This window comes from Myodes glareolus, chromosome 23, assembly GCF_982192425.1.
Source record: "Myodes glareolus chromosome 23, mMyoGla1.1, whole genome shotgun sequence".
In the NCBI taxonomy this organism is placed as follows: Eukaryota; Metazoa; Chordata; class Mammalia; order Rodentia; family Cricetidae; genus Myodes; species Myodes glareolus.
In genome coordinates, this window is record NC_142048.1 from 38240596 (window position 1) to 38263147 (window position 22552).

Sequence of the window (22552 nt, forward strand, 5' to 3'; positions counted from 1 at the left end):
TACATTTTTCTTTGGTGTAATTGCATTCAAATAACAGAGTATGTTCATCTGAGGAAATGTTCCATCTGATCTCTCTGTTCCTGACTGTATAAATTACCTTTAAAACTATCCTTTTTTCCTCCTCCTACTCTTTCAGAAAGATTCACTTATTTTTGTGTCATTAAACACATTAAGGCACAGGTGTTAGTCTGGTTAGTGTCTGCCCCAGCTTCAGAATTTAAGCATATGTGGTTTTTATAGCATAGACTGGTAAATATGCTTCATTTAAGTTCCTTAAACCTGTGTGGCTCAGAAAGACCATTTAGTCCATTTTGCTGAAAACCATTAAAAGATTAGCCAAACTGAAATGGGCCAACTTAAATTGAAATCCATCAAACCCAGTTCAAATAACTTCAGTCTTCAGATGCTAGGCCAGGACACTAAGAGCCACAGAGTATAATCCTCAGCACCATAAGGGTCTTGTCCTGCTGTTCTAGGGTAGTCACCCTACTCAATTGTGAGTGGTTTTAGTTTTTAAAATGTTAATACAATCATCAATGTAAAATGGAGCAAAATACAAAAGTTATATAATTACAAGGATAAAATGTAAAGTTTCTGAGAGTATTGCTTCCTTTACATTGCTTTAAGGTCACATGTTTTCACCAATGACTGAGCAGATCAGCTTAACCTCCCTTTGTAGTAATGAAGAAACACTGACTTCTATAGCTGATAGACCAGGGAAGGCTCGAGTCATTTGTATAGATTTCCACAGCTCTGAAAAAGTGTTGTTCTAATGCCTTCAATACAATATATGCTTAGTAGTATTTATTGTCTGAAAAAAAGAAATGAAATATCTTTAATGCTTAATTGAGAATATAATTTTACTTGGTTTGTACTCCCAATGTGTTTAAAGCAAATATTGACCATCTCCATAGAGTAAAATGCAGCATTATGTCATGATTCATTTTGAGATTACAATGTTGCAAAAGTCTCCCAGCTGCAATTTCATTCAGAAGTTCATGTTTAAATAGAAGTTTGCTCTTCTTAAACTGAATTTTGTTTGTGTTACAGCACTGTGCTGTGGCCTCCTTACATCCCAAACGAAAGCAAGTGGCAGAACTGCTGCTTAGAAAAGGAGCCAATGTCAATGAAAAAAACAAGGAGTAAGTATAGTTACAAAAGAGCAGACCAACGTTTTCTTTCTCTTTCATTGGACAATTTCATACATGTGTGTAATGTAATTTGGTCCTTTTCAGCCCCACCATTGCCCACTTCACTCCTTCCCACTCTGAACCCCTTCTATCCATCAAGTCCCCTTCCTAGGTTCATGTCTCATTTTTGTCCTGTTTGTTTGGGATTTGGTTTTCTCTGACTCACTAAGTTTAATTAGGGTTGCTTGAATGAGCATAGGCAACTTAGCAGTGGCTACACCACTAAAGAAAATGACTCCCCTCTGTCAGCAACCATTAGCTACTAATTGTTATTACAGAAAAAGTTACAAAATTCTCCTTCCTTTTTCTCCTTTCCATAGTTTCATGACTCCTTTGCATGTCGCAGCTGAAAGAGCTCACAATGATGTCATGGAAGTTCTGCATAAGCACGGAGCAAAGGTAGGCCCAGCTCAGCTTGAGGCAGCCAGCTATTCCCCTGCTCCCAATACTTGAATCCCCAAGAAATTCCTCCTCTCCAGAAAAAGTCACAGGTTGTTCAATGAAGTTGACTTAATTTTTTTTTTTTTTACTAAAAAACAAATTGTTTCTTTGTCCTTTCTTCCTGGTCTAGAAAGCAATAGGCAGCTGGCTTGACTGCTGTATTTTGAAATACATTTAGCTTTCCATTTGTATTAGTTCCTTTCTTCATCCCTGTGATTGGACACCTGGCAAAAACAACTCAAAAATGATTTTGCTCATGATCTTAGAAGGGTTAGTTCTAGTGGTCCCTTGGCCCTGTGCACTTGGGCAGAAAGCCATGGCAGTGGAAGCATATGACAGAGGCATGGTGATCACTTTGTAGAAGGCAGAAAGCAAGATAGGACAGGACCAGAAGTAAGATATCTTAAACAGTCCATCCCCAGTATCTGTGTCATCCAACCACATCCCATCTTCTCAAACCTTTCAGAATAGTGCCATTGTCTGGGAACCATACCTCTGACATGAGCCTTAATGGGGGGCTCTTCATGTCAAAACCATGAAAAAGACCCGAGTTCAGTTCCCAGCATCTCCATCAGACTGTTCACAGCCACCCTTAACTCAAGCTACAGGGGATCCAGCATCCTCTGTGGGGACCACACACAGGTGACATGTATCCATACAGATATACACATAAGTAAAATAGACACTTTTTTAAAACATGGAAATTACATTATTTGGGTGGGATTGAATTGAGTGTGTGTGTGTGTGTGTGTGTGTGTGTGTGTGTGTGTGTGTGTGTGTGTTGCTAGAGTTTGAACCTGTGGTCTCACATTCTAGATAGGTGTTCTACCACTCAGCTATGTTCCCCGCAACATAAACTATTTTTAGGTTAATACTAGAATTAATATAATACGACAGTCAACTTTCTTTTTTAGGTTTATTTTTGTTGTATGTGTAGGAGTAATGCAGGAACTTGAAATGCAGGAACTGGAGCTGATGTCATGAGTAGTGCTGCCTACTGGCTTGCTCTCCATGCCTTGCTCAGTTTACACTTTTATACAGCTCAGAACTACTTGCCCCAGGTGGTACCATGCACAATGGCCTGGGCCCTCCTAAAAAAAAAAAATTGTTAGTCAGGAAAATGCCCCACAGACTTGCCCACTGAAGGTCTTTCTTCCCAGATGACTCTAACTTTTAACTTGACCCACCCCTAAAAAAACTAACCAGCATATCCACCTATCATAACTTTATAATTAAAAAATATTAAAACACAATCTTCTAACGTATTTATAAATGTTTCCTGCTTTGTGTTTAGGTGGTTTTTGCAAGAGCATAAGGAAAGATGAAATTTGACTGTCTGATTTTTCAGTGAAAACTTTAGTGCAATTAATAATAGCATTACAAGTAAAAACAATACCATTTAGTAAACATAGTTAATAATATGTTTCTTAGATGGGCTCCACATTTGTAAAATGAAAGGATTTGGATGCTGGAGAGATGGCTCATCTTTTGTAGAGGATCTGAGATCCCTCCTTAGCCCCATGTTGAGCAACTTGCAGCTGCCTATATATCCAGCTCTAGGTATCTTGGTAGCTTGACCTCCTGACCTCCTTGGTGCCTTGCACTCATGTGCATATTCCCACACAGAGACACATAATGTACTCACAATTAAAAATAGTCTTTAAAAACAATTAAAATATTCTTATTAGAGCTAAATGATATTTTACATCATAGTAAGGAAAGGCTTCTTTCCGTTTTAATTAATCCTTCCTGCCTTTTGCTCTTCCCCTTGCATTATGTCAGCCTCAGATCTGTTTAGGTGTTTAGTATTGCACTATTTGAGTATACTTTTACAAATAAGATTATATGTATTAAATGTTTTCATTTACAGTACATATGATCCAAAATTTTGCTTTAAAAGGACATTTAGTGAGTTTTTTCATTAAAATCAAGATAAGTTAGAATCAAAGAGAAGAGTTGTACAGATTTATTACTTATTTTGTAGCTACAACTATGGCATTGTTATATAACTATGTTATGTCAAGCAGAAATATCAATAATCTAAGTGGGCTTTCTCTTATACTTGTAAGCATTATTTTTGTACTGGTCTGAGTTTATAAGTAATTTATGGCATTTATAATACTCATACAAACTATGAATAATGTTCTTAATTTTTTAAGATATTATTTATTTGTTATCATCTATACGACATTTTCTTTCAGAAAAGCATATGAAAAATAACGTTATTTTAAAGTCTGTTTCATTGACATTGTGTAGGTCTCAGGTTCTCAGTCCTAACTTAGCCTTTCATGTGTATAATGCATTTTCATTATCAGCATCTTAGTTCAGCAGTGAACTTCCCTGATTGAAAACATTCTGCCAGGGGCTAGAGAGATGGCTCAGTGGTTAAGAGCACTGGCTGTTCTTCCAGAGGTCCTGAGTTCAGTTCCCAGTCACCACATGGTGGCTCACAACCATCTGTAATGAGATCTGGTGCCTTCTTCTGACCTGCAGATGTAGATGCAGACAAAGCACTGAATACATAATAAATATAAATAAATCTTAAAAAAAAAAACACCTTGTTGGCTTGCTGTAGCATTGGAAAAAAAAAAAAAAAAAGAAAACATTTCTGCCAGTGATGCAGAATGACTTCTAGAGTAGTGTATCCTTCCACTGCAGCAAGTAAGTTGTTATTAGTTCCTTTAAGGACAAAGACAACGCAAGTTGTCATCAATAGATCTCAAATGCCATATCATGCTAGCTGTAGTAACGAATATCTTTAATCCTAGTATTTGGGATCTAGAGGCAGGTAGATCTCTGGTGAGTTTGAGTCCAGCCTGGTTTGCATAGTAAGCTCCACGCAAACCAGTGTGGGGGGAGGGGGGAGGGTAGTGAGAAAGAAGGAAGAAGCTATGTCAACTCCCTGTTACTCATTCCAGAACCCCAAAGCAGAATGTTAATCCTACACACACAGGGTTGGTGCATTCAATCTTTCGTGTATTAGTAAAAGTTGTCTTGGCTACTGCTGGGCCATGTTTTCCTTGCTTAGTATATTATTTCTGTGGTTCCCATTGGTTTTTAAATGACCCATGGTTTCCATCTGATTCCAGTAGCACTTTCTGAGCATGTTCCTATGATCCAGTACCTGACAGAAACCGTTAAGGGAGGAAAAGTGTGTTTCACTCGTGGTTCAGAGGTTCAGACCATCGTGGCAGGAGAGTGTGCTGGAATAGCCACATCGTGCCACACAGACAGCAGAGTGGAACAAGATATAAGCACAGAGGACACAACCCTAGTGACCTGCTCCTCCAGTCAAACCAGGACTTCTAGTCCCATCTTTTAGTAGCCCACAGATTTGGAATCTGTCACCCAATTAACACATTCATTTAAACTAAAACCCTTAGAATTTAGTCATCTGTAGAAAAGCGTTCACAGATAGACACACACACACAAAATTTCCCTTACTAATTACTACTTAGTCACTTCCTTAGTCCACTCACGTTCACAATCAAAATTGACCATCACATCCTCTAAATATGTGGCTTAAGAAAATTTTAACTGTTTTTAAGACGGTTGAGTATGTAACATTAAATGAAGCGTTTTCCTTCTTGAATTCAATTCTATACTTTAATAGACAGAAAAATAATCTTAACATTGAATGTTAAATATTTGTCGAGAAAGTCAAGACTTAGGACTTGGTCTCCAACCATTGATTTCTAAGGTATCAGAAGAACAAGATTCACCTAAAGGAATAAGTAAATAGAACATAAAATTTCAATATATGACCAGCTTGTCGGTTTTCAGTTATCTATCAGTCCTTATCAAATGAAACTTCTTAAACTAAATCTTAAAAATTCCCTTACAAATTATTCTGAGAACCATTGACACATAAATTAAGACATGAAGTTCCCCAGAGTAAGTGAGCAATGGGAATGTGAATGAGCTATTTTCCATATCTCTCCGTTCCACCATTTTTTACAGAAGGTGCAGTATGTTCTTTGTGTTCTGTTGATCTGCTTCAGCAGTACAGGTGAAATCCTAGGTTTTTTTTAGAAAACCATGGAATCCTCTTTCTTGCCTATAACATTTGTTTGCTGGGGATTCAGTTTTATTTGAAGGACTAGAGTCATTAATTTGAGATCTTAACTTGGTAGGATCTGTATTTCACAAGAATAACTCTCAAACCATATTTACATGATTTAACAGGCTAAATTGAAATTCATTGTTTCCATTCATCTTTACAGCTGTATAATTGTGTATGTCTCATCTAATTTCCAGAAAAGTGTGAATAATTAGGATGTTTGCAGTTCTGGGTGTATTCTTCCATAATGAAGTAACATTCATACAAAAACTCTAGTTTGGCATCTTGTGTTTCCTATTAAGAAGTAAATATGACAGTGTTTCACTGTTATTATGTACAAGGTCGGTTTTTCCTGCTGGAAAATGTGATAGAATTAAATTATGATATAATTTGCTGGTGAGTTTTCTGAAGACCATTAAGAGTTTAAGTGAACCTTTGTCTGAACAAGAGCCACAGCTTTACCGGTAATGATAAAGAGAGTCTCTTAAACCCTAACCTTACTGCTGAGGGAGGTGTAAAAATGTTTTGAACAACTAGCATAAATCTGAGATTTTACTGTTATTCCCTTAGTAAGATCATTCAAGAAGACAGTCAATGTTTTCAACAGCAATAATTGAAGTCGAAAAAATGATCCCAAATGGTGTAATTTGTAAGTGTTGAGTCAGCACAGGTATCCAGAAAGGGGTTAGTCGCTGAGACCTCAAGAGATGAGGAAGACCTTGGAGAAGGGGTTTCTGAAAGCAGCTGTACAGTTTATCTGACTGGAGTAACAGGTGTTTGCTGGAATATTCTAAAATACTAGACTAGTTAAATTTGACCAAATTATGAACATAACCCAAAAGCTGAACATTTATTTAACATAATTAAGTTACTGTTTCTCATATACACTCTTCAAGATTTGAAAGTGGAGCATTGAATCCTCAAGGCAATTTCCAGTCAAATATAATTAAGGTATCTGTTGCAGGATGATAATCAAATGCCCTGAAAATAGGAAATCTAAAATGCTTTAAAATCACGTTTTGAATTATCTGTGTCATACAATGGAAAATGTCATACTTGACCTCATGTAATAGACCATAATCACAACACAGGCACACAAAATGAAGTTGCCTTCAGCTTATGTGTACAAAGTATTAATGAAACAAATTAAGCTTGTGTTTAGATGTGGGATGTGGGTCCTGTTTCCAAAATATCTCGTAATTTATGTACAGGTACCCTCAAACACAAAAGATTTTGAAATTGGAAAACACTTCTAATTAGGGATCCCCAACCAGAATAAAAGGCATTCCTAAATGAAAAAGAAATGTAATGAACTATATTACTAGTCTTTGCATGTATTTTGTGCTGTCTTGATACTCTGCGTGTGAGCAGACTGTTCGTTCTGAGACGTTTGTTGGATGTCGACAGTGTGGCCAGCAGTGAATGCCAGATGAGAGTCCCTGCCCTCCAAGACCTCCAATTCTTTCTTCTGAGTGGAGTGTGGCAGGAAGCTGTCAGGGAAGTCAAGGGGAAGGGGTGTGATTTTATTTTTTCCCTAGACACTCAGGCCACTAAGATGAAGCTATTTCTGTAACACTGGTAAGCAAAAGTTAATGCCATTTTACTAAAAAGTTTCAAAGTTGGCTTTTCTTGCAAGAGTGGATTTGTTATAGTGTGAAAGAATACCTGATTTCACATGGCCACCTATGCTCTTTCAGATGAATGCACTGGACAGTCTTGGACAGACTGCTTTGCACAGAGCTGCCTTAGCAGGCCATCTGCAGACCTGCCGCCTCCTGCTAAGTTATGGCTCTGACCCTTCCATCATCTCCCTGCAAGGCTTTACAGCAGCACAGATGGGGAATGAAGCAGTGCAGCAGATTCTGAGTGGTGAGTTCCACTTCCCCATTCCCTCTCCCCCAGGCTGGGGCCACCTGACCTGAGTGCTTGCTTCTCACATCTCCCCTATCCTAAGTCTCAAAATTAGAAGTAGCAGCCTACTGAAAATTCAGAAACCAGATGCGAATGAATTCAATATAGTTATTCTTCTTTCTCACTCACTGGCCTTTGTCTGGGTTCCATTTCTACTATAGACAAAGAGAAACATAGAGACAACTGTAGACTGGTGGTCAAAAGCCTGGCCCCTCTGCTGCCTATAAGCAGTACACTCAAGCTCTGTAGGCACTGGGCCCCTGTATAGCAGGTACCTTATGACACCCTCTATCCAGAAATAAAATTCTTAAGATTATCAATACATGTTACATGATCTAACTATACTTAAAAATCTACATTAAAACTTCCTATGCATCTATATTGAAAGCTCCTAATATGAGGAGGAAAATGCTACTAAGCTGCAGACAGTCTTACATAACAGCTTGGACAGGACACGGCTCGAACTGACCCACAGATGTTTTCAAGGGCTCCTAAGAATTGCAGCCCATTAGAGAAGCACAGAATCTCAAGCACATGATGGTGGTGATAGGCGTGTCAGTGTTGCATGTGGGAAGCAACCTCAAGAAGTGATTTTACAGCCTTACTTTTCCTCCCTCTTCAGTTTTCTCTGCTTCAGTCTGTAGATTTGCTGACAGAGATCGTGCATAAAACTGATAGGAAAGCAGGCGCTGGCTTCCTAACTCCCAGAGTTAGAAGTAACAGCCTACTGAAAACTTAGGAACTAGATGCTAATGATTCAATACAGTTACTCGTCTTCCTCATTCATTGACCTTTCCACCAGTCTTCACCACTGGAATATGGACAGGGGTTTAATCTTGAATATTAAACGCCTGCCTCGTATAGCAGCAAGCTGTCTGCTGCAGAAAGATAATTACTTCCCCACTAGGAAATACATCTTTTAAGAACTTGTAATCATTTTATAAATTAGGATTTTTATGAAATATTCTTTTGTGCTTTTTACTGGAAATCAGTCACTACTGAATTTTTCTTTCTGTGAGTTATAACTATAAATAAACAAACATATAGTTACTGCATCAATTTCTCACAATACTGTGCATAAATTTTAACAGTGGTTAACAAAGTGGGGATGAAACATCAAATAAATCCAGCAAATTGGATCCATATAATGCCTTTAAAATGCCTTCAGAGCAAATGCATTTCAAATATATGGCTTCTGGGGAAAATGAAATTAAATATGGAATCATAAATAAAAAGTTTCAGTTACTATTATGATTCCACTCTAAAATTGATTTGTGATACATACAGTTAATTAAATGCTTAACTTAGGAAATGGTAGGACTCAGTTTGCCATATTCATTATTGATCTAGAAAGATAATGCAAATAATAGAACTATCTAAAATAGGGCCTTTTCAAACCATGGAGAAACGTTGGGTTTTCTTTGTGTTTTGTGAGGTTTTTTTTTTATACAAATATTTCTACATTCCCAGGTCACTTTTTACTTTTTAACCTCAAGACACAGTCTAAGTTGCCAATGTTGGTCTTGAACTCACTCTGTAACTTAGACAGGCCTTGGATCTGTAATATTCATGCTTCACCTACTTCTTCAGGAGCTGGGATTTGCCTTCCAAGCCCCAAAACAAGTCTGTTCTAAACTTAGTTTTTCAGATTTGTGCAGATGCAGAGCTTCCCAGTTGCTGTCGTTATAAGTCAGCATCTTTAACGTTTACTCTTTGACCTCTCCGTAGTTCTTAGAAGCATTCTAGCTGGTGCACAAGATATTTTGCTTGACCAGAAAACAACACTTTCCTAGTCATTCCCCATCAGCACGCTGCGATGAGTAACCTGAGGACACAAAGAATGCTTTGCTGAGTTTTCTGTTGCTGGGATCACTCTCATAGAGATGCGGTCGAGTGTTGCAGGACAGCCTCACTCACCTGTAAGTGTAGCACACAAGCACTGTGAGGATGGAGACTGGGGACCAGAAAGGAGGCGAATACAGGTAGCCAAAAGAATTAGGTTTGACACACTGAGTCTGAGTTGTGTTTATAAAAGGGAAATATAAATAGGATCGAGGATCTGGTTAGCAACTCCACAGAGTAACTAGTGCAATATAACACATTCTTTAAGGAGAATTAATTAAAAAATGTACTTTGTTGTCTGAGATATTCTTTTTTTCTCTTTAGTCTTGGTATTTTATCTGCTTTAATCTTAGTATTTTATCTGCTAAGTATTATTAATATGATCAGATAGTTTGTCTTTTATGGAAGAATTCTATAACTTATCTATAAAAGTCATTCTCCCGAACAAAGCACTGTAGAAAAACTAAAGTGCTTCTTCTAAAATCTGAAGCTTTTTGTAGCATCACTTGATCCTCCCACTTGGCCTATGAATTCAGTATCTCTCTGATCATGACATAATGTAATCTTAAGCTGGAAAGAACTTTGAGGACAACCACCTCTCACACTTGAAGTGCAAAAACTAAGGTAATATGCTGACTAGATGGCTCAGTGGTTACAGGTGCTTCCTGAGCAAGCCTGACAACCTGAGTTCAATCTCCATAGCCGGTGATGGATGGAGAGACCTGACTCCTGATCTCTGGCTTCCATATGTGTCATGGCACATGTATCCTGGACACTAATAGTAATAAATAAAAATATCAGAAATCTGAAGTATCCTCCAGAGTTCACATAGAGCCCAGGCCTATGGTCAGATTTCCTGCCACATAGTTCTCTTGTATGTACATTCTAAAAACCACATTTAACATGAGCATATTGAATTTTTTAAAGACCAGTGTTGAATAAATTTTTGTTATATTTATATTTGATTAGTCAAAATATCTGACTTGTATCTAAATGTAATAATCAAACTCAATATGTTCTGTTTAGCATTGTTATCCTACCTCCTAGTTATCCGGGCATTGAAAGTGTGGAGATATTTTTTATCTCCTGGCTCCAGTTTTGCTCACTCCTCTTTGAAACAGTCTTTAGCCAGAACATTTGATGACTAGAATAGTGGAGCATCCAAGTGTTCCCTGTGTTAGGATTACTTAAACTGGATGTCAGTAAGGTGTAAATTGAAGTAAAAGGTGCTTCTCTGAGTAAGATTGGGGAAGTAACCATTATATCACAGATATAGCCAACGTTAATCTCTCTTCCCTCACCAAACAATCTCCTTCCATAACTTCCTATAGTAACCCAAAAGCCAACCTAATCTTTCCTTTCTTGGATACAGAGAGTACTCCTATCCGCACTTCTGATGTGGACTATCGACTCCTGGAGGCATCAAAAGCTGGGGACTTAGAAACTGTGAAGGTAAAATAGTGCCTTTATTCTTACTGTTGGAATCTTGCTATCTAGTTCATTTGGATGCATCTACTACTCAAAACAAACTTTTTAAAAAAAAAAATTTAAAAGCAATTGACGGTATATCTAGACAGGAGAGTTCTCTGCCACTAAGATTTTCCCACTTTGTGTCTTGTAGCACCTAAACCATAAAAAAATAAGATATGCATGCATGCAATTTTATTATATCAGGTGTAATAAAAATTATAATTTCTGTGTGTACATGTGCAGTGGTACATGTGTGGAAGGAACGACTTTCTAGAGTTAGTTTTCTTTTCCACCTTGGAGAACCTGGCAGTTGAATTCAAGATGTCTGGTTTGGTGGCAAGTGCCTTTATCTCATGAGCCATTTTGCTGGCCTGGAATACAAATTTTAAATTTATCTGTTTGTATACAGGTTGGCAATATGTGCTTTCAAGTTTCTAAGCGATAAATTCACAATAAAGGAAAATTTAATTTTGATAGTGGAATGTAAATGTCCAAAGAATACATACAAATTAAAAATTCAGTCTGGTGTATTTTTTTCTGAAAAGACTAAGAAATTATTAGAAGCTAACTGGGTGTGGTAGCTCATGCCTTTCACCCCCTTGGAAAGCTGAGACATGAGCATTGCTGAGTTCTGGGTTAGCCTGCACTGTGTGAGTGATACTCTACCTCTTCTTCCCACCCCACCTCCTGGGGGGAAGGGGAGAGAGAGAGAATTAGAGGGAGAAGGGAAGGAAAAGGTTGTTCACTGTATAAAGTGTGTTAAAATTTGAAAAACAGGATATACTGTTTCTTTGACATTCAACCAGAAAAGAATAGAATCAAGAGCTTGTAGGTTCTAAAAAACAAGTTTCTCTTGACCCACATTCAAGGAGACTCTCTTTAGTTTCTTTAGTCCCTTGTGGTCAAATTGATTTGAGCAAAGAACATCTAAGTGTACCGTAAAAATTCATGTGATGAGATTGACACAGAAGAGGCGGAGGCTTCATTTGCTGCCCTTGGGGGTTTCTGTTGGATTGGTCTAGGGCATGCTGACAAAGACCAAATTCCCCTGTATATATACTGAGAGTGTCTGTGGCCACTGTACTCACAAACGGAGTGGGGATTCTTCTTTGGAGCTTTTTGAAACAGTATGTGGCCCAGGCTGTCCTCAAACTCACTGTGTAACCCACACTAGCCCCCAAATTAAAGATCCTCCCGCCTCATCCTCCCCAGCTCTGGGATTTTAGGTGTGCTTCACCATGTCTGGCTATGGTGCTGATTTTTAACATTTAATTACCTCATCCTGAGAATATTTGCTGTATAATAGTAGTGATCTAAATGCTACACAATTTTAGAGAAAAATCTGTGAATGATTGTTAATGGTGTTGTTTCTGTCTCTGTGTCTGCGTACACCACAAAAGCAACTCTGCAGCCCACAGAATGTGAATTGCAGAGATCTAGAGGGCCGGCATTCCACACCCCTACACTTTGCTGCAGGCTATAACCGCGTGTCTGTTGTGGAGTACCTTCTACATCATGGAGCTGATGTCCACGCCAAAGACAAAGGGTATGTGTCCAAATCCAGGTCGTTGGGCTTCATTTTCCTCATACTTAATCTATTTACTTATTTTTAGCATAAAATTACATATTTTTTACCTACAGAACATAACTAATTTCTTTAGAACAAGAAAATTTACAAATGACAGATAATCCTTTTTGAAACGCTGTGTTTTGGTGTTGTAGGTGCTTTCCCCACTTAAACAATATATGTTTCACTTAAATCATGATTTAAACAAACATACAGTATAGAAAGACAGGGGTCATTCATTCCACCTCCTAAAGATGCAAAGTGAGCAGTTTGCCTGTAATTGTCCAGCTTTATCTTTGGTTGTGCACACCAATTGTGGATCGCTTGGATTGTGCGCACTTAACACCTCTAAGTTTGCACTGTGCAGTAGATAGGTGAGGGTGCTGTTCGATAGTCTGCTTTGATCTTCACCTGGTCTCACCCAGTAGGAGATATGTATGGAATGCCTTCTGATTTGGTGCATCCCTTACATACCTGTGTGTAGGATTTTAATTCATTTATGAATGTTTTCATGTAATATGTAATTTACATTCATCTTCTCATACTTTTTTGCTACTAAAAATAGATGATTTCTTCCAAAAAGAATTCAGTCCATGCCAAAATCACCAGTGTTGATAGAAATATAATTCTGTTTCTACTAGTTTAAATTGTATTTTTATATTAGATGAATTATTTGACAAACCAGGTAAAACTTTTCAAGCAGCTGCTGAGAAATGTAAGAGGAGTATTTTAGCCAGAAGATTTTCCATAGCCTGAGTTAATTTTGCACCCGCTCAGATAAACCAGCCGTGTTCTATGCACTTGCTTTGCATAGATCTATAAATGAAATTGCATGACTTAGGCTTCAGGCAACCATTATGTATTTATCTTTCTAAAGTAATGCACCAAACATGATGATTTGAGAACATCATCTCTGGTTGTTTCAAAATACTGTAGTGCATTGGAGAGCAGCCAGTGTGCCAGCATATTACAATAAAGCCATCATTTCAGATTTCAAGCCAGAACAGCGCCGGTATCTTGTTTTTATTGTGTCCTACATCAACTAAAGCTGATCCTGCAGTGCACTGATGTGATAGTCTGTCTTTTTGAGCTACCCTTGAGAATGTCACCTGGTTTCTGTGAAAATGTGGTCATCTGAAAGTTTCCTTAGGAAACAAGGGTGCTAGGTTCTTTTACCTGAGTAAAATTTATAGCAAAGAACATTTATTTCCCTTGGTGAATTCCCTTCTTATGGGGGAAAGGATTAGAGTTTGGTTTGTTTGAGATGAAGGTTTCTCTCTATAGTCTGGCCCCCTGAAAATTGCTATGTGTAGACCAGGATGAGCACAAACTCACAGAGATCCTGCCTCTGCTTCCTAAGTGCCGGGATTAAGGTGTGAACCACCACTAGGATCAAATTTGTGTTTTCATGCTTGGTACGTCAACATTTTAAATTGTGCAGAGAAACAACTACTGAAACGTTATGAGTTAAAAAATAACTAAAACAAATGGTGAAACTTGTCAACTGAATAAGTAGATGCCCTGTATATTTTATGTATTGCATATTACATTATTGTATATTATGCATCATATAAGTATGCTAAGAATTTTCATTAATAAAATCAAAGTGAAAGAAAATCTGAGAGATGATTAAAAACAGATTGGTTAGTATTTGTGCTAATACTTTGTAGTGTGCAGAGCTTAGCATTGCTGGGGTGAAAGTAAGAATTGAAAGGATTATGTTAAACAGGCCCAGTGTCCCAACTGCTCGGGTTGGGATTTGAAATCAATCTGATTCTGATTGATCAGAATCAATCAATCAATTGATTTCGGATTTGAAATCAGTGCCTGCTTGGCTTATAGAATGAGTTCAAGAATATCTTAAAATAGAAAAGGCTAGGTGTGTAGCTCAGTGGTTGAGTACCCTAGCATGCATGAAACCCTGGGTTTTAATCCCAGCACAACTAAATACTCAAAAAAACTGTATTGTGATTACATTTTATTCTGTGAGTGTGTATATCTACATGTATTTCAAGACTAATGGTTGCTGTAATATAATATTTTATATTGGAATTTTTTAATTATTAATGTTTGAGTTGGTGAGATGGCTTAGTAGGTAAAGGTACTGACTGTGCAAGTCTGTTGACCTGAGTTCAGACCCCAGAACTTGCATAGAAGGGATGGGAGAGAGCTGACTCAGAGTTGTCCTCTGACCTCCACATGTGCCATGGTAACATACCTACTGCACAGTAAATAAAAATTGTTAGTCCTGCCCAGAAATGGGAGCCCATATCTAAGAGACTAAAGAGGAAGTGTTTCTTTTTGAGCAGATGTTCAGTGTCCCCAATCCTGTAGAAAGAGGAGTTGAGGCAGAGTCTCATTTAGCCTGTGCTGGGTTGAAAACCCGTCTGTAGCCCTCGTACTCCTGCCTTTACCTACCGAGTACTAAGATTATAGACATGTACCGCCACATCCAGCAAAAGAGCATTTTATTATGTTATTTTAGCTAAAAGATCTGATCTGTTTTATAACTCTAATTTTCTTTTGCTTAGTGGCTTGGTTCCTCTTCACAATGCCTGCTCCTATGGACACTACGAGGTAGCTGAGCTCTTGGTGAGGCATGGCGCTTCCGTCAATGTGGCAGACTTGTGGAAATTTACCCCTCTCCATGAAGCGGCAGCCAAGGGAAAATATGAAATCTGCAAACTCCTTCTAAAGGTATGTAGATATGAAGCAGCTGCCTGGCTTTAATTATTGCTTGAAATTAAGAGTATTGGGATCTATTGAAAACAAATGCTGAGGAGACCGTCCATTTCCAGGTGACGTCATGACACTTAAATAGTGTTTGACAGGCCTTTCTGAGTGGATTCAATGAAAGTCATGTTATTAAAGAAGGTTTTGGGGACAGCTGATTTAATTTGCATGGGTTCTCTAATATAGCACCAATATTAGGAAAAATGACCTAGAAACCTCTTCACTCATGTTGCTCTTTGCAATACAGTTACTATTGCTACCCTCAAAGCTAATGATAACTCAGCCTTACTAAATATCACAAACACTTGTTTGTCATGGAAGACAACGGTGTGGTTTCCCATCTTAACCATAGAAAAATTATTCTTGTTACATGTAAGCACATTTTATGTTTTTATTTGATACAATTAATATCATAAATATATATGGCAAATATTACCACTAATTAGTTTAAAAAAGCAAATCATTTTAGTTCATTATTAATTCATTGTCTACTTGAATGTTGGGGTTTATTTGTTTAAAACAAAGCCTTACTCTGTATTCCTGACTGGCCTGGAACTTACAGAGATCTGCCCGCCTCTGCCCCACAAATTTTGGGATCTCAGGCGTGTGCCACCACACTTGTAAAACTATGATACTTTTTTTAGCCAATGTCATTTAGAGTTCAGTAGTTTTTTCTCCTACTTCTTTTTATTTCTCTTTTCTTTCTAGTGATGCTGCCTAAATATCTTTATGCAATTTGAGTTAGGGCTATGCTTCAGCGGTGGATTGCTTGCCTACCAAGTGTAAGGCCCTAGTTTTATCAGTAAAACTCTTTGTTTGTAGAAGGGGGCATGTTACAATTAAGTCTGGCCAAAATTAACATCTGTACAATTATAAAAAGTGGAAGAGATTTCAGAGGTAACTTCAAGTGTCTTGGAAAGCTTGTCACAAAAGAACAGAAGATGCCCAGTACCCTCCCAGCTTCACTGTCACCTGGGACCCTGAGAATTTTAGTTAGTAGTTAGCAAGATTTGGGTCACTTTTCTAAGTAGTTATAAAATAAAGCAGAATTTAGATTTCTGTTTTCAAAGTGCATGTAGAATAGATTTTTTTTTTTCCTGACAAGCCAGGGTATAGATAGCAAATTAAATGATGTTTATGGTATCTGCCCACTTACAAACACACAGTCACCATTCGGTGTTGTCTTACAGCATGGAGCAGATCCCACTAAGAAAAACAGAGATGGAAATACACCCCTAGATCTGGTCAAAGAAGGAGACACAGATATTCAGGACCTACTGAGGGGGGACGCCGCACTGCTAGATGCCGCCAAGAAGGGCTGCCTGGCCAGAGTGCAGAAGCTTTGTACCCCAGAGAATATCAACTGCAGAGACACCCAGGGCAGAAACTCAACTCCTCTGCACCTGGCAGGTAAGCGTCACTGTGTGTCATCCCATGGTCCTTTTTAATATCCAGTTGAACACTGTTAAATGTGTGCCAGTGCTTAACTACTTGGCTTGCATGGTGAAAGAGGACTGGTGAGATAGCCCAGCAGGTAAGGGTGCTTGCCATCAAGCTTCTCAACCCAAGTTCAATTCCCGGAACTCATGTAGACAACTGAGAATCAACACCTGTAGATTGTCATTGTTCTAAGATCTCCAAACTCATGCTTGGTGCCTGCAGTGCCTGTGAAAGAGATTGGCATGTATTGTACACTTTAGTAAGACTCAATTATGTGAAGATAGTCTTAGCCTTTGAGGAAAAAATAAAATCTTAAATTTTTCTGGTCTTTATTTACACATGTGTGAGAGTTGTATTTGTTTCTCCTGACCTGACGTATCCCTTCTTACTCTTAACAGCAGGCTACAATAACCTGGAAGTAGCTGAGTACCTTCTAGAGCATGGAGCTGATGTTAATGCCCAGGACAAAGGAGGTTTAATTCCACTTCACAATGCAGCATCTTATGGGGTGAGCATGACATAGTGAACATCTAGAAACCTTCCCTGGCATTTAATTCTTTGCTAAATATGTATTACATGTTAAGGAACAGATTTCTAACCAGCAGCATAGCTGAATGCATTTTAACCATCTATGTAAGTTTTATCATACTTTCCCTTGTAATTCCTTTTTGAAGAATACCCGCAGTTTTGAAAGCATTCTGTCTCTAGCACATTATCTAACACAGTAATTGGTGTGTAATGGGTCATGTAGAGATCTTACCTCTACCTCAGATAAATTTTAGAAATTATTGTAGTTGCTTACACTTATCTCTAGAATCTTAAAAGTGTCAAGCCAAGTAGTTAAGCAATTCACACATAGTTTAATAGCATTCTGCTGAGGGAGTGACCTCCCAAGTGAAAGTGCAAAGCCATCTGTGCAGGCACTGTAACTGTGTTCACAGGGAAGAGGAGGTGCTCCAGTGCCTTGATGCCATTTGTCAGAACTAGCGGTAACCAAGGTGCTCAGGCCTAATGCATCGCAGTAGAATAAGTCAGACATGAAGAATGTTCCCGTGCTTGTCTGTTTTTGCACATCTCCATCTTGGATATAAATCCCCAGTTATCTAGCAGTTCCTGGGTATCAGGTTCTTGGGTGATGTAGTGACCCCCACTGTTGATTTTCATACAAACCTACTTTGTAAGTGTCCACAGTCCTGCTTTCCTTTTCTTTCTGCCAGAAGAGAAAACTAAAGAGCATTCCCTACTGTTCTGTTGTAACACTGTGTTCTCAAATGCCAGGTTTGAGCTCAGGCTGCCCTTTAGATCTGCATTTTTTTAAAAAGCCACCTCAGTTTTTTCAAATAGAGAGACAAACACATGTTTAAGAAGCTTAAAGAAAAATTACAAGTTTCATGAGAATTTATGATAATGGGCCTTATTCTGCTTAATATCCTTTATATTGTAATGTGTTGGGTATTATTAATCTGTACATACAAAGGGGAGTTAATTTCTGTACTATTAATAAATATAAAAGTGTTGGTATTTTTCCCTTACCCAAAGCCTGTGATTTTATAAGAGTAAGTCATTTGGCTGGTTTGTTTTCTTTCTCATTTTGCAGTGTTTTCCCTCAAAGGGATGCCATCATTGTTGTAAAAACTACATACAATTAAATGGCTTTTGCTATAGCCCGTATTTGTCTCCTATTTCCCATCTTTTTAAAATTTAGTCCCCTGTCTTTATGCCATTTGTCACTCGCAGCATTTTGTGATGCAGCTTAATGCTGAAACCCATCAAACTGGTATCAAACTAGACACTGCAGCAGATTCAGCCCCTCGTCTAAGCTCCTCACTCAGTGCTCTGCTGTCACGGGAGACCAGAGCTAAGCTGCAGCTTCTCTGTGCATTTGACCCTCATTTTTTGTTACTGTTATTTGCCCTAGTGGTATAGCTATCTAAAAAGAACTGAAAAGCCTAAGAGTTGTATTTCAACTCTACTTGGGTAATACTCCTTCTTCGTAATTGGTCTTTTAGACATTTGCCAGCCAATTTAGCAGGCATGTAATTGGTTTCACTAAATACACACTATTGTAGATTCAATAGAAAGAATGTTTAACAATACATACTGAATACACAGCTCATTTATACACCCACATACATACAAACTATAACTTCTCTTGGACTATATAATTTTGGAAGTCTATGCCAATTAGTCTACCAAATTGCCTTACTCTTTTAGTAAAATACAGGAAGCACAATTTAAGTATCTCATATGATTTGAGGAATAGCTTTAAATTATCCCATGTTTTGAATTGACTGAATAGAAGTGCTTTTCCAACACATCCTTGAATGAAAGAAGACAGTTGGGGTTTTATTTTGTTTGAAGTGATTTTGATAAAATTATAGCTTTCATGTTAGAACTCTGCACATAAACTGCAAAATTAATTTTATAATGTTCTCCTAATCCCCAAAGGGTTTTCAAAGTAGCCTGATCTCAGAAGAACCCTAGCTTCATTGTGTCCCTCCCCTTCATATTACTGGCAGTGGAAACCTTTCTTAGGAATTACCTGATCTTTCCTTTCAGAATAACGAGTTTTAAGCCAACCTGAGCTACATGAGACCCAGTCTCAGAAAACAAAAACAAACAGAAGGGCAAGAGAATCCTTGTGGGAAGACAAGTCCAAAACACAGTAGAGGGGCTGGGTGTGTGTTTGTTTTAAGAAGAAATTTCTATTAAGGATGAGAGCACAGGCCTGGAAGGAATTGTTAAATAGAAACAAGGATACTTGATGGAACTCTACCTGGTGGTTTTCTTCTTAAGCCTCTGTGTCCTCTTGATTTTCTTAGCATGTTGACATAGCGGCGCTACTGATAAAATACAACACATGTGTAAATGCAACGGACAAGTGGGCCTTTACTCCACTTCATGAAGCTGCCCAGAAAGGAAGGACACAGTTGTGTGCCCTACTCCTAGCACATGGCGCAGACCCAACCATGAAGAACCAAGAAGGTCAGACACCTTTAGATCTGGCAACGGTAAGTCCTTGTGGCAGCTGTGGTTATTGTTCACAAGGATGCCTTGCATCCTGACAGTTCATTTGGCAGAGCTGGCGTTCTTCCTGAAAATCTTAGCCAAAGCTACATGTGCCCTCGGTTCCTTTTGTACTTCTGTGTCATCAGCCCCTTTAGCTTCCACGCCAGTTGCCTAACTTGCAACTCCCGTTCACAGCCACCACTCAACGTTAGATGCCTTTAGCCAAAAGCAACTATCAGTTTCCGTGCCTGGTGGTCTTAAAAAAAAAAAAATCACAAAATGCTTGGTGCTTAGTGAAAGACTTAACATTTATAATGTTTTTGTGTTTTCTTTAATTATTATTTTAGGCTGATGATATCCGAGCTTTGCTGATAGATGCCATGCCCCCGGAGGCCTTGCCTACCTGTTTTAAACCTCAGGCAACTGTGGTTAGTGCCTCTCTGATCTCACCAGCGTCCACCCCCTCCTGCCTCTCTGCTGCCAGCAGCATAGATAACCTGACTGGCCCTTTGGCAGAGCTGGCTGTAGGAGGGGCCTCCAATGCAGGGGATGGCGCTGCCGGTGCAGAAAGGAAAGAAGGAGAAGGTGGGTAGTGCTTCTTGGGTTAAATTTTTTAGTGGATCAGTTACCTTTTTCTTTTGGTTATTAAAAACAAAGATAGCCTCTCTCTTAACCTTTATGAGGTCAAGGACATTCTGGACTACATGGTAAGACCCTATCAAAGATGGGGGTGGGGTATGAGTGGAAAGGGGAAGGAGAAAGGAAATAAAGACTTGACATTGGATAAGCAGCACCAATGTAAAAAGCTGGGTACAGTGGCTGAGTAGTCCCAACCTGCGTATACTCACACATAAACATATACACACACACACATATACACACACCCAACTAAAAATAGTAAAATCCTTAAATATTATATAAAATATTGTTATATTAAAAGTTAATACATTTGTTATATATCTTACAATATATAAACCTATATTTTAGTTCTATATTTTGTATGTTTTAGAATTAATATAAGTATTATTCTATTGCTATGCCAAAGATAAAATTCAGAATAACTTGAAGTACTTAAGTATGTGTATTTGACATTATTTTATATCATGTGAAATCATCTGTATAAGCAATGGTCAAGAAATAGGGTTATGCTAGGTAATGGTGGTGCTCTCCTTCAATCCCAGCACTTGGGAGGCAGAGGCAGGCGGATCTCTGTGAGTTTGAGGCCAACCTGGTTTACAGTGTGAGTTCCCGAACAGCCATGGCTGTTACCCAGAGAAACCCTGTCTGAAAGTGAGTGAGTGAGTGAGTGAGTGAGCGAGCAAGCGAGTGAGCGAGTGAAAATAAAGAAATTGAGTTATATGGAAATGCTGAAACTTAGAAAATTCTAAGAGATTTAAATATTTCTGTTTTAGTTGCGGGTCTTGATATGAATATCAGCCAATTCCTTAAAAGCCTTGGCCTTGAGCATCTCCGGGATATCTTTGAAACAGAGCAGGTAAACTCTTGTGTACTTTTTCAGCTTTTCAGCTTTGAACCTGCAGCTATTTGTTTTCTGTATTACATATCCTCTTTATTTTGTGACCTAAAGTGTTCCACAATCTGCCTCATGCGTGATCTATTTGTTTTTACTCTGTTTGTTAGCTGCCTGTGACAGTTTCTGGAGAAGCCAGGGAGCCTCCCTCCATCTATCTGACAGTTGGGAGACCTATCCTTTCTCTTTATGAGCAGTCTTTCTCAGTGATTGTCACGTCAAGTTAGACCCTGAGAAGTGAGGGTACAGGATATTGGGAGAACACTTGGTGAACTTAGATCAAGAAACTGCCTCAATAATACTGTTTTATTTTGTCTTGAGGTTTTTGTTTCCAGAAGACACTGGCACTTATATCCTCATCTCATGTGCTTACTAGTGAGAGCTCTTCTGCTTGCTGGACTGTGTTGTCGAGGATAATAAGTGTCCACTGCTGTGTTCCGTGATAACACTGAAGATGAAATTGAGTTTAGTGTTCCTGCTGGAGAATGGGAGAGGCACTTAAAGCCCAGTACATCATCCTCCCAGTTGTAGAATTACCTCCTTACACCATGTCAGCCTTTCTGACAGGGAAGTAGACTATAGTAGTATATGTCTTTTTAAGATCTATCCAGCTTCAGGAACTTCTGCAGATCCCTTTGTTTTGTCACTTGTGGTCCACAATCTGCCCCATGCACAAAAGTCTGTTCTTTAGTAGCTATATGCTCTGAGTTCAGTAGAGCCACATGACAGATGACCACAAACTTGATAGCCTAACAGGAATCTCTTTTCTCAGGAGACTGAAATCCAGTTGTCAAGGTGAGCCCCCTGCAGCCATTCTAGAATAGTCTGCTCCCTGCCCTTCCTGCCCCCTTGATTTATGGTCTCATTACTCCAGTCTCTGCTGTTGTTGTCACATTGCTTTGTCCTGTATCTGTCTTCTCATGTGCCTCTTACTGGGACACTTGCTTTAAACTTGGGTCCTCCAGGGTATTTCCTGGTCTCAAGATCCTTAATTTAAGCATTTAGAGACAAAGCGTTAACTCGTTTGGAACTTATCCCTTCTAGGGAGCAGGACCTCCTTTTGTTGTTATTGTTGTTGTTTCATTTTAGTTTTTGTTTTTCTGAGACATCCTGTTTTGTAGTCCTGACTGTACTGGAATTAGCTCTGTAGACCAGGCTGGTTTCGAACTCACAAAGATCTGCCTGCCTCTGCCTCTCAAGTGCTGGGATTAATTAAAGGTGTGTACCACTAACTCCAGCTAGAGCTTACCTTTTTGAAGGCTCAGCCCAACTCACAGCAAGTATGTATATATAAACTTTCCTCTTTTTTTCAGTTTCCCAAGAGTGGGTTTCTCTGTGTAACAGCCTGGCTGTCCTGG

General features: G+C 38.7%; 1 protein-coding gene across 1 annotated transcript in view; it reads left to right on the top strand.

Annotated features, from left to right (window-relative positions):
- Positions 1–22552, top strand: part of Tnks (tankyrase) — a 138737-nt gene that overhangs the window by 95200 nt on the left and 20985 nt on the right. Inside the window, exons 10-20 of the mRNA XM_085680807.2 lie at positions 1051–1142; positions 1511–1589; positions 7389–7560; positions 10817–10896; positions 12315–12460; positions 15013–15178; positions 16405–16624; positions 17053–17162; positions 19477–19665; positions 20011–20248; positions 21076–21158. Of these exons, the coding sequence (XP_085536933.1) occupies positions 1051–1142; positions 1511–1589; positions 7389–7560; positions 10817–10896; positions 12315–12460; positions 15013–15178; positions 16405–16624; positions 17053–17162; positions 19477–19665; positions 20011–20248; positions 21076–21158 (1575 nt within the window). The remainder of the gene's footprint in view (positions 1–1050; positions 1143–1510; positions 1590–7388; positions 7561–10816; positions 10897–12314; positions 12461–15012; positions 15179–16404; positions 16625–17052; positions 17163–19476; positions 19666–20010; positions 20249–21075; positions 21159–22552) is intronic.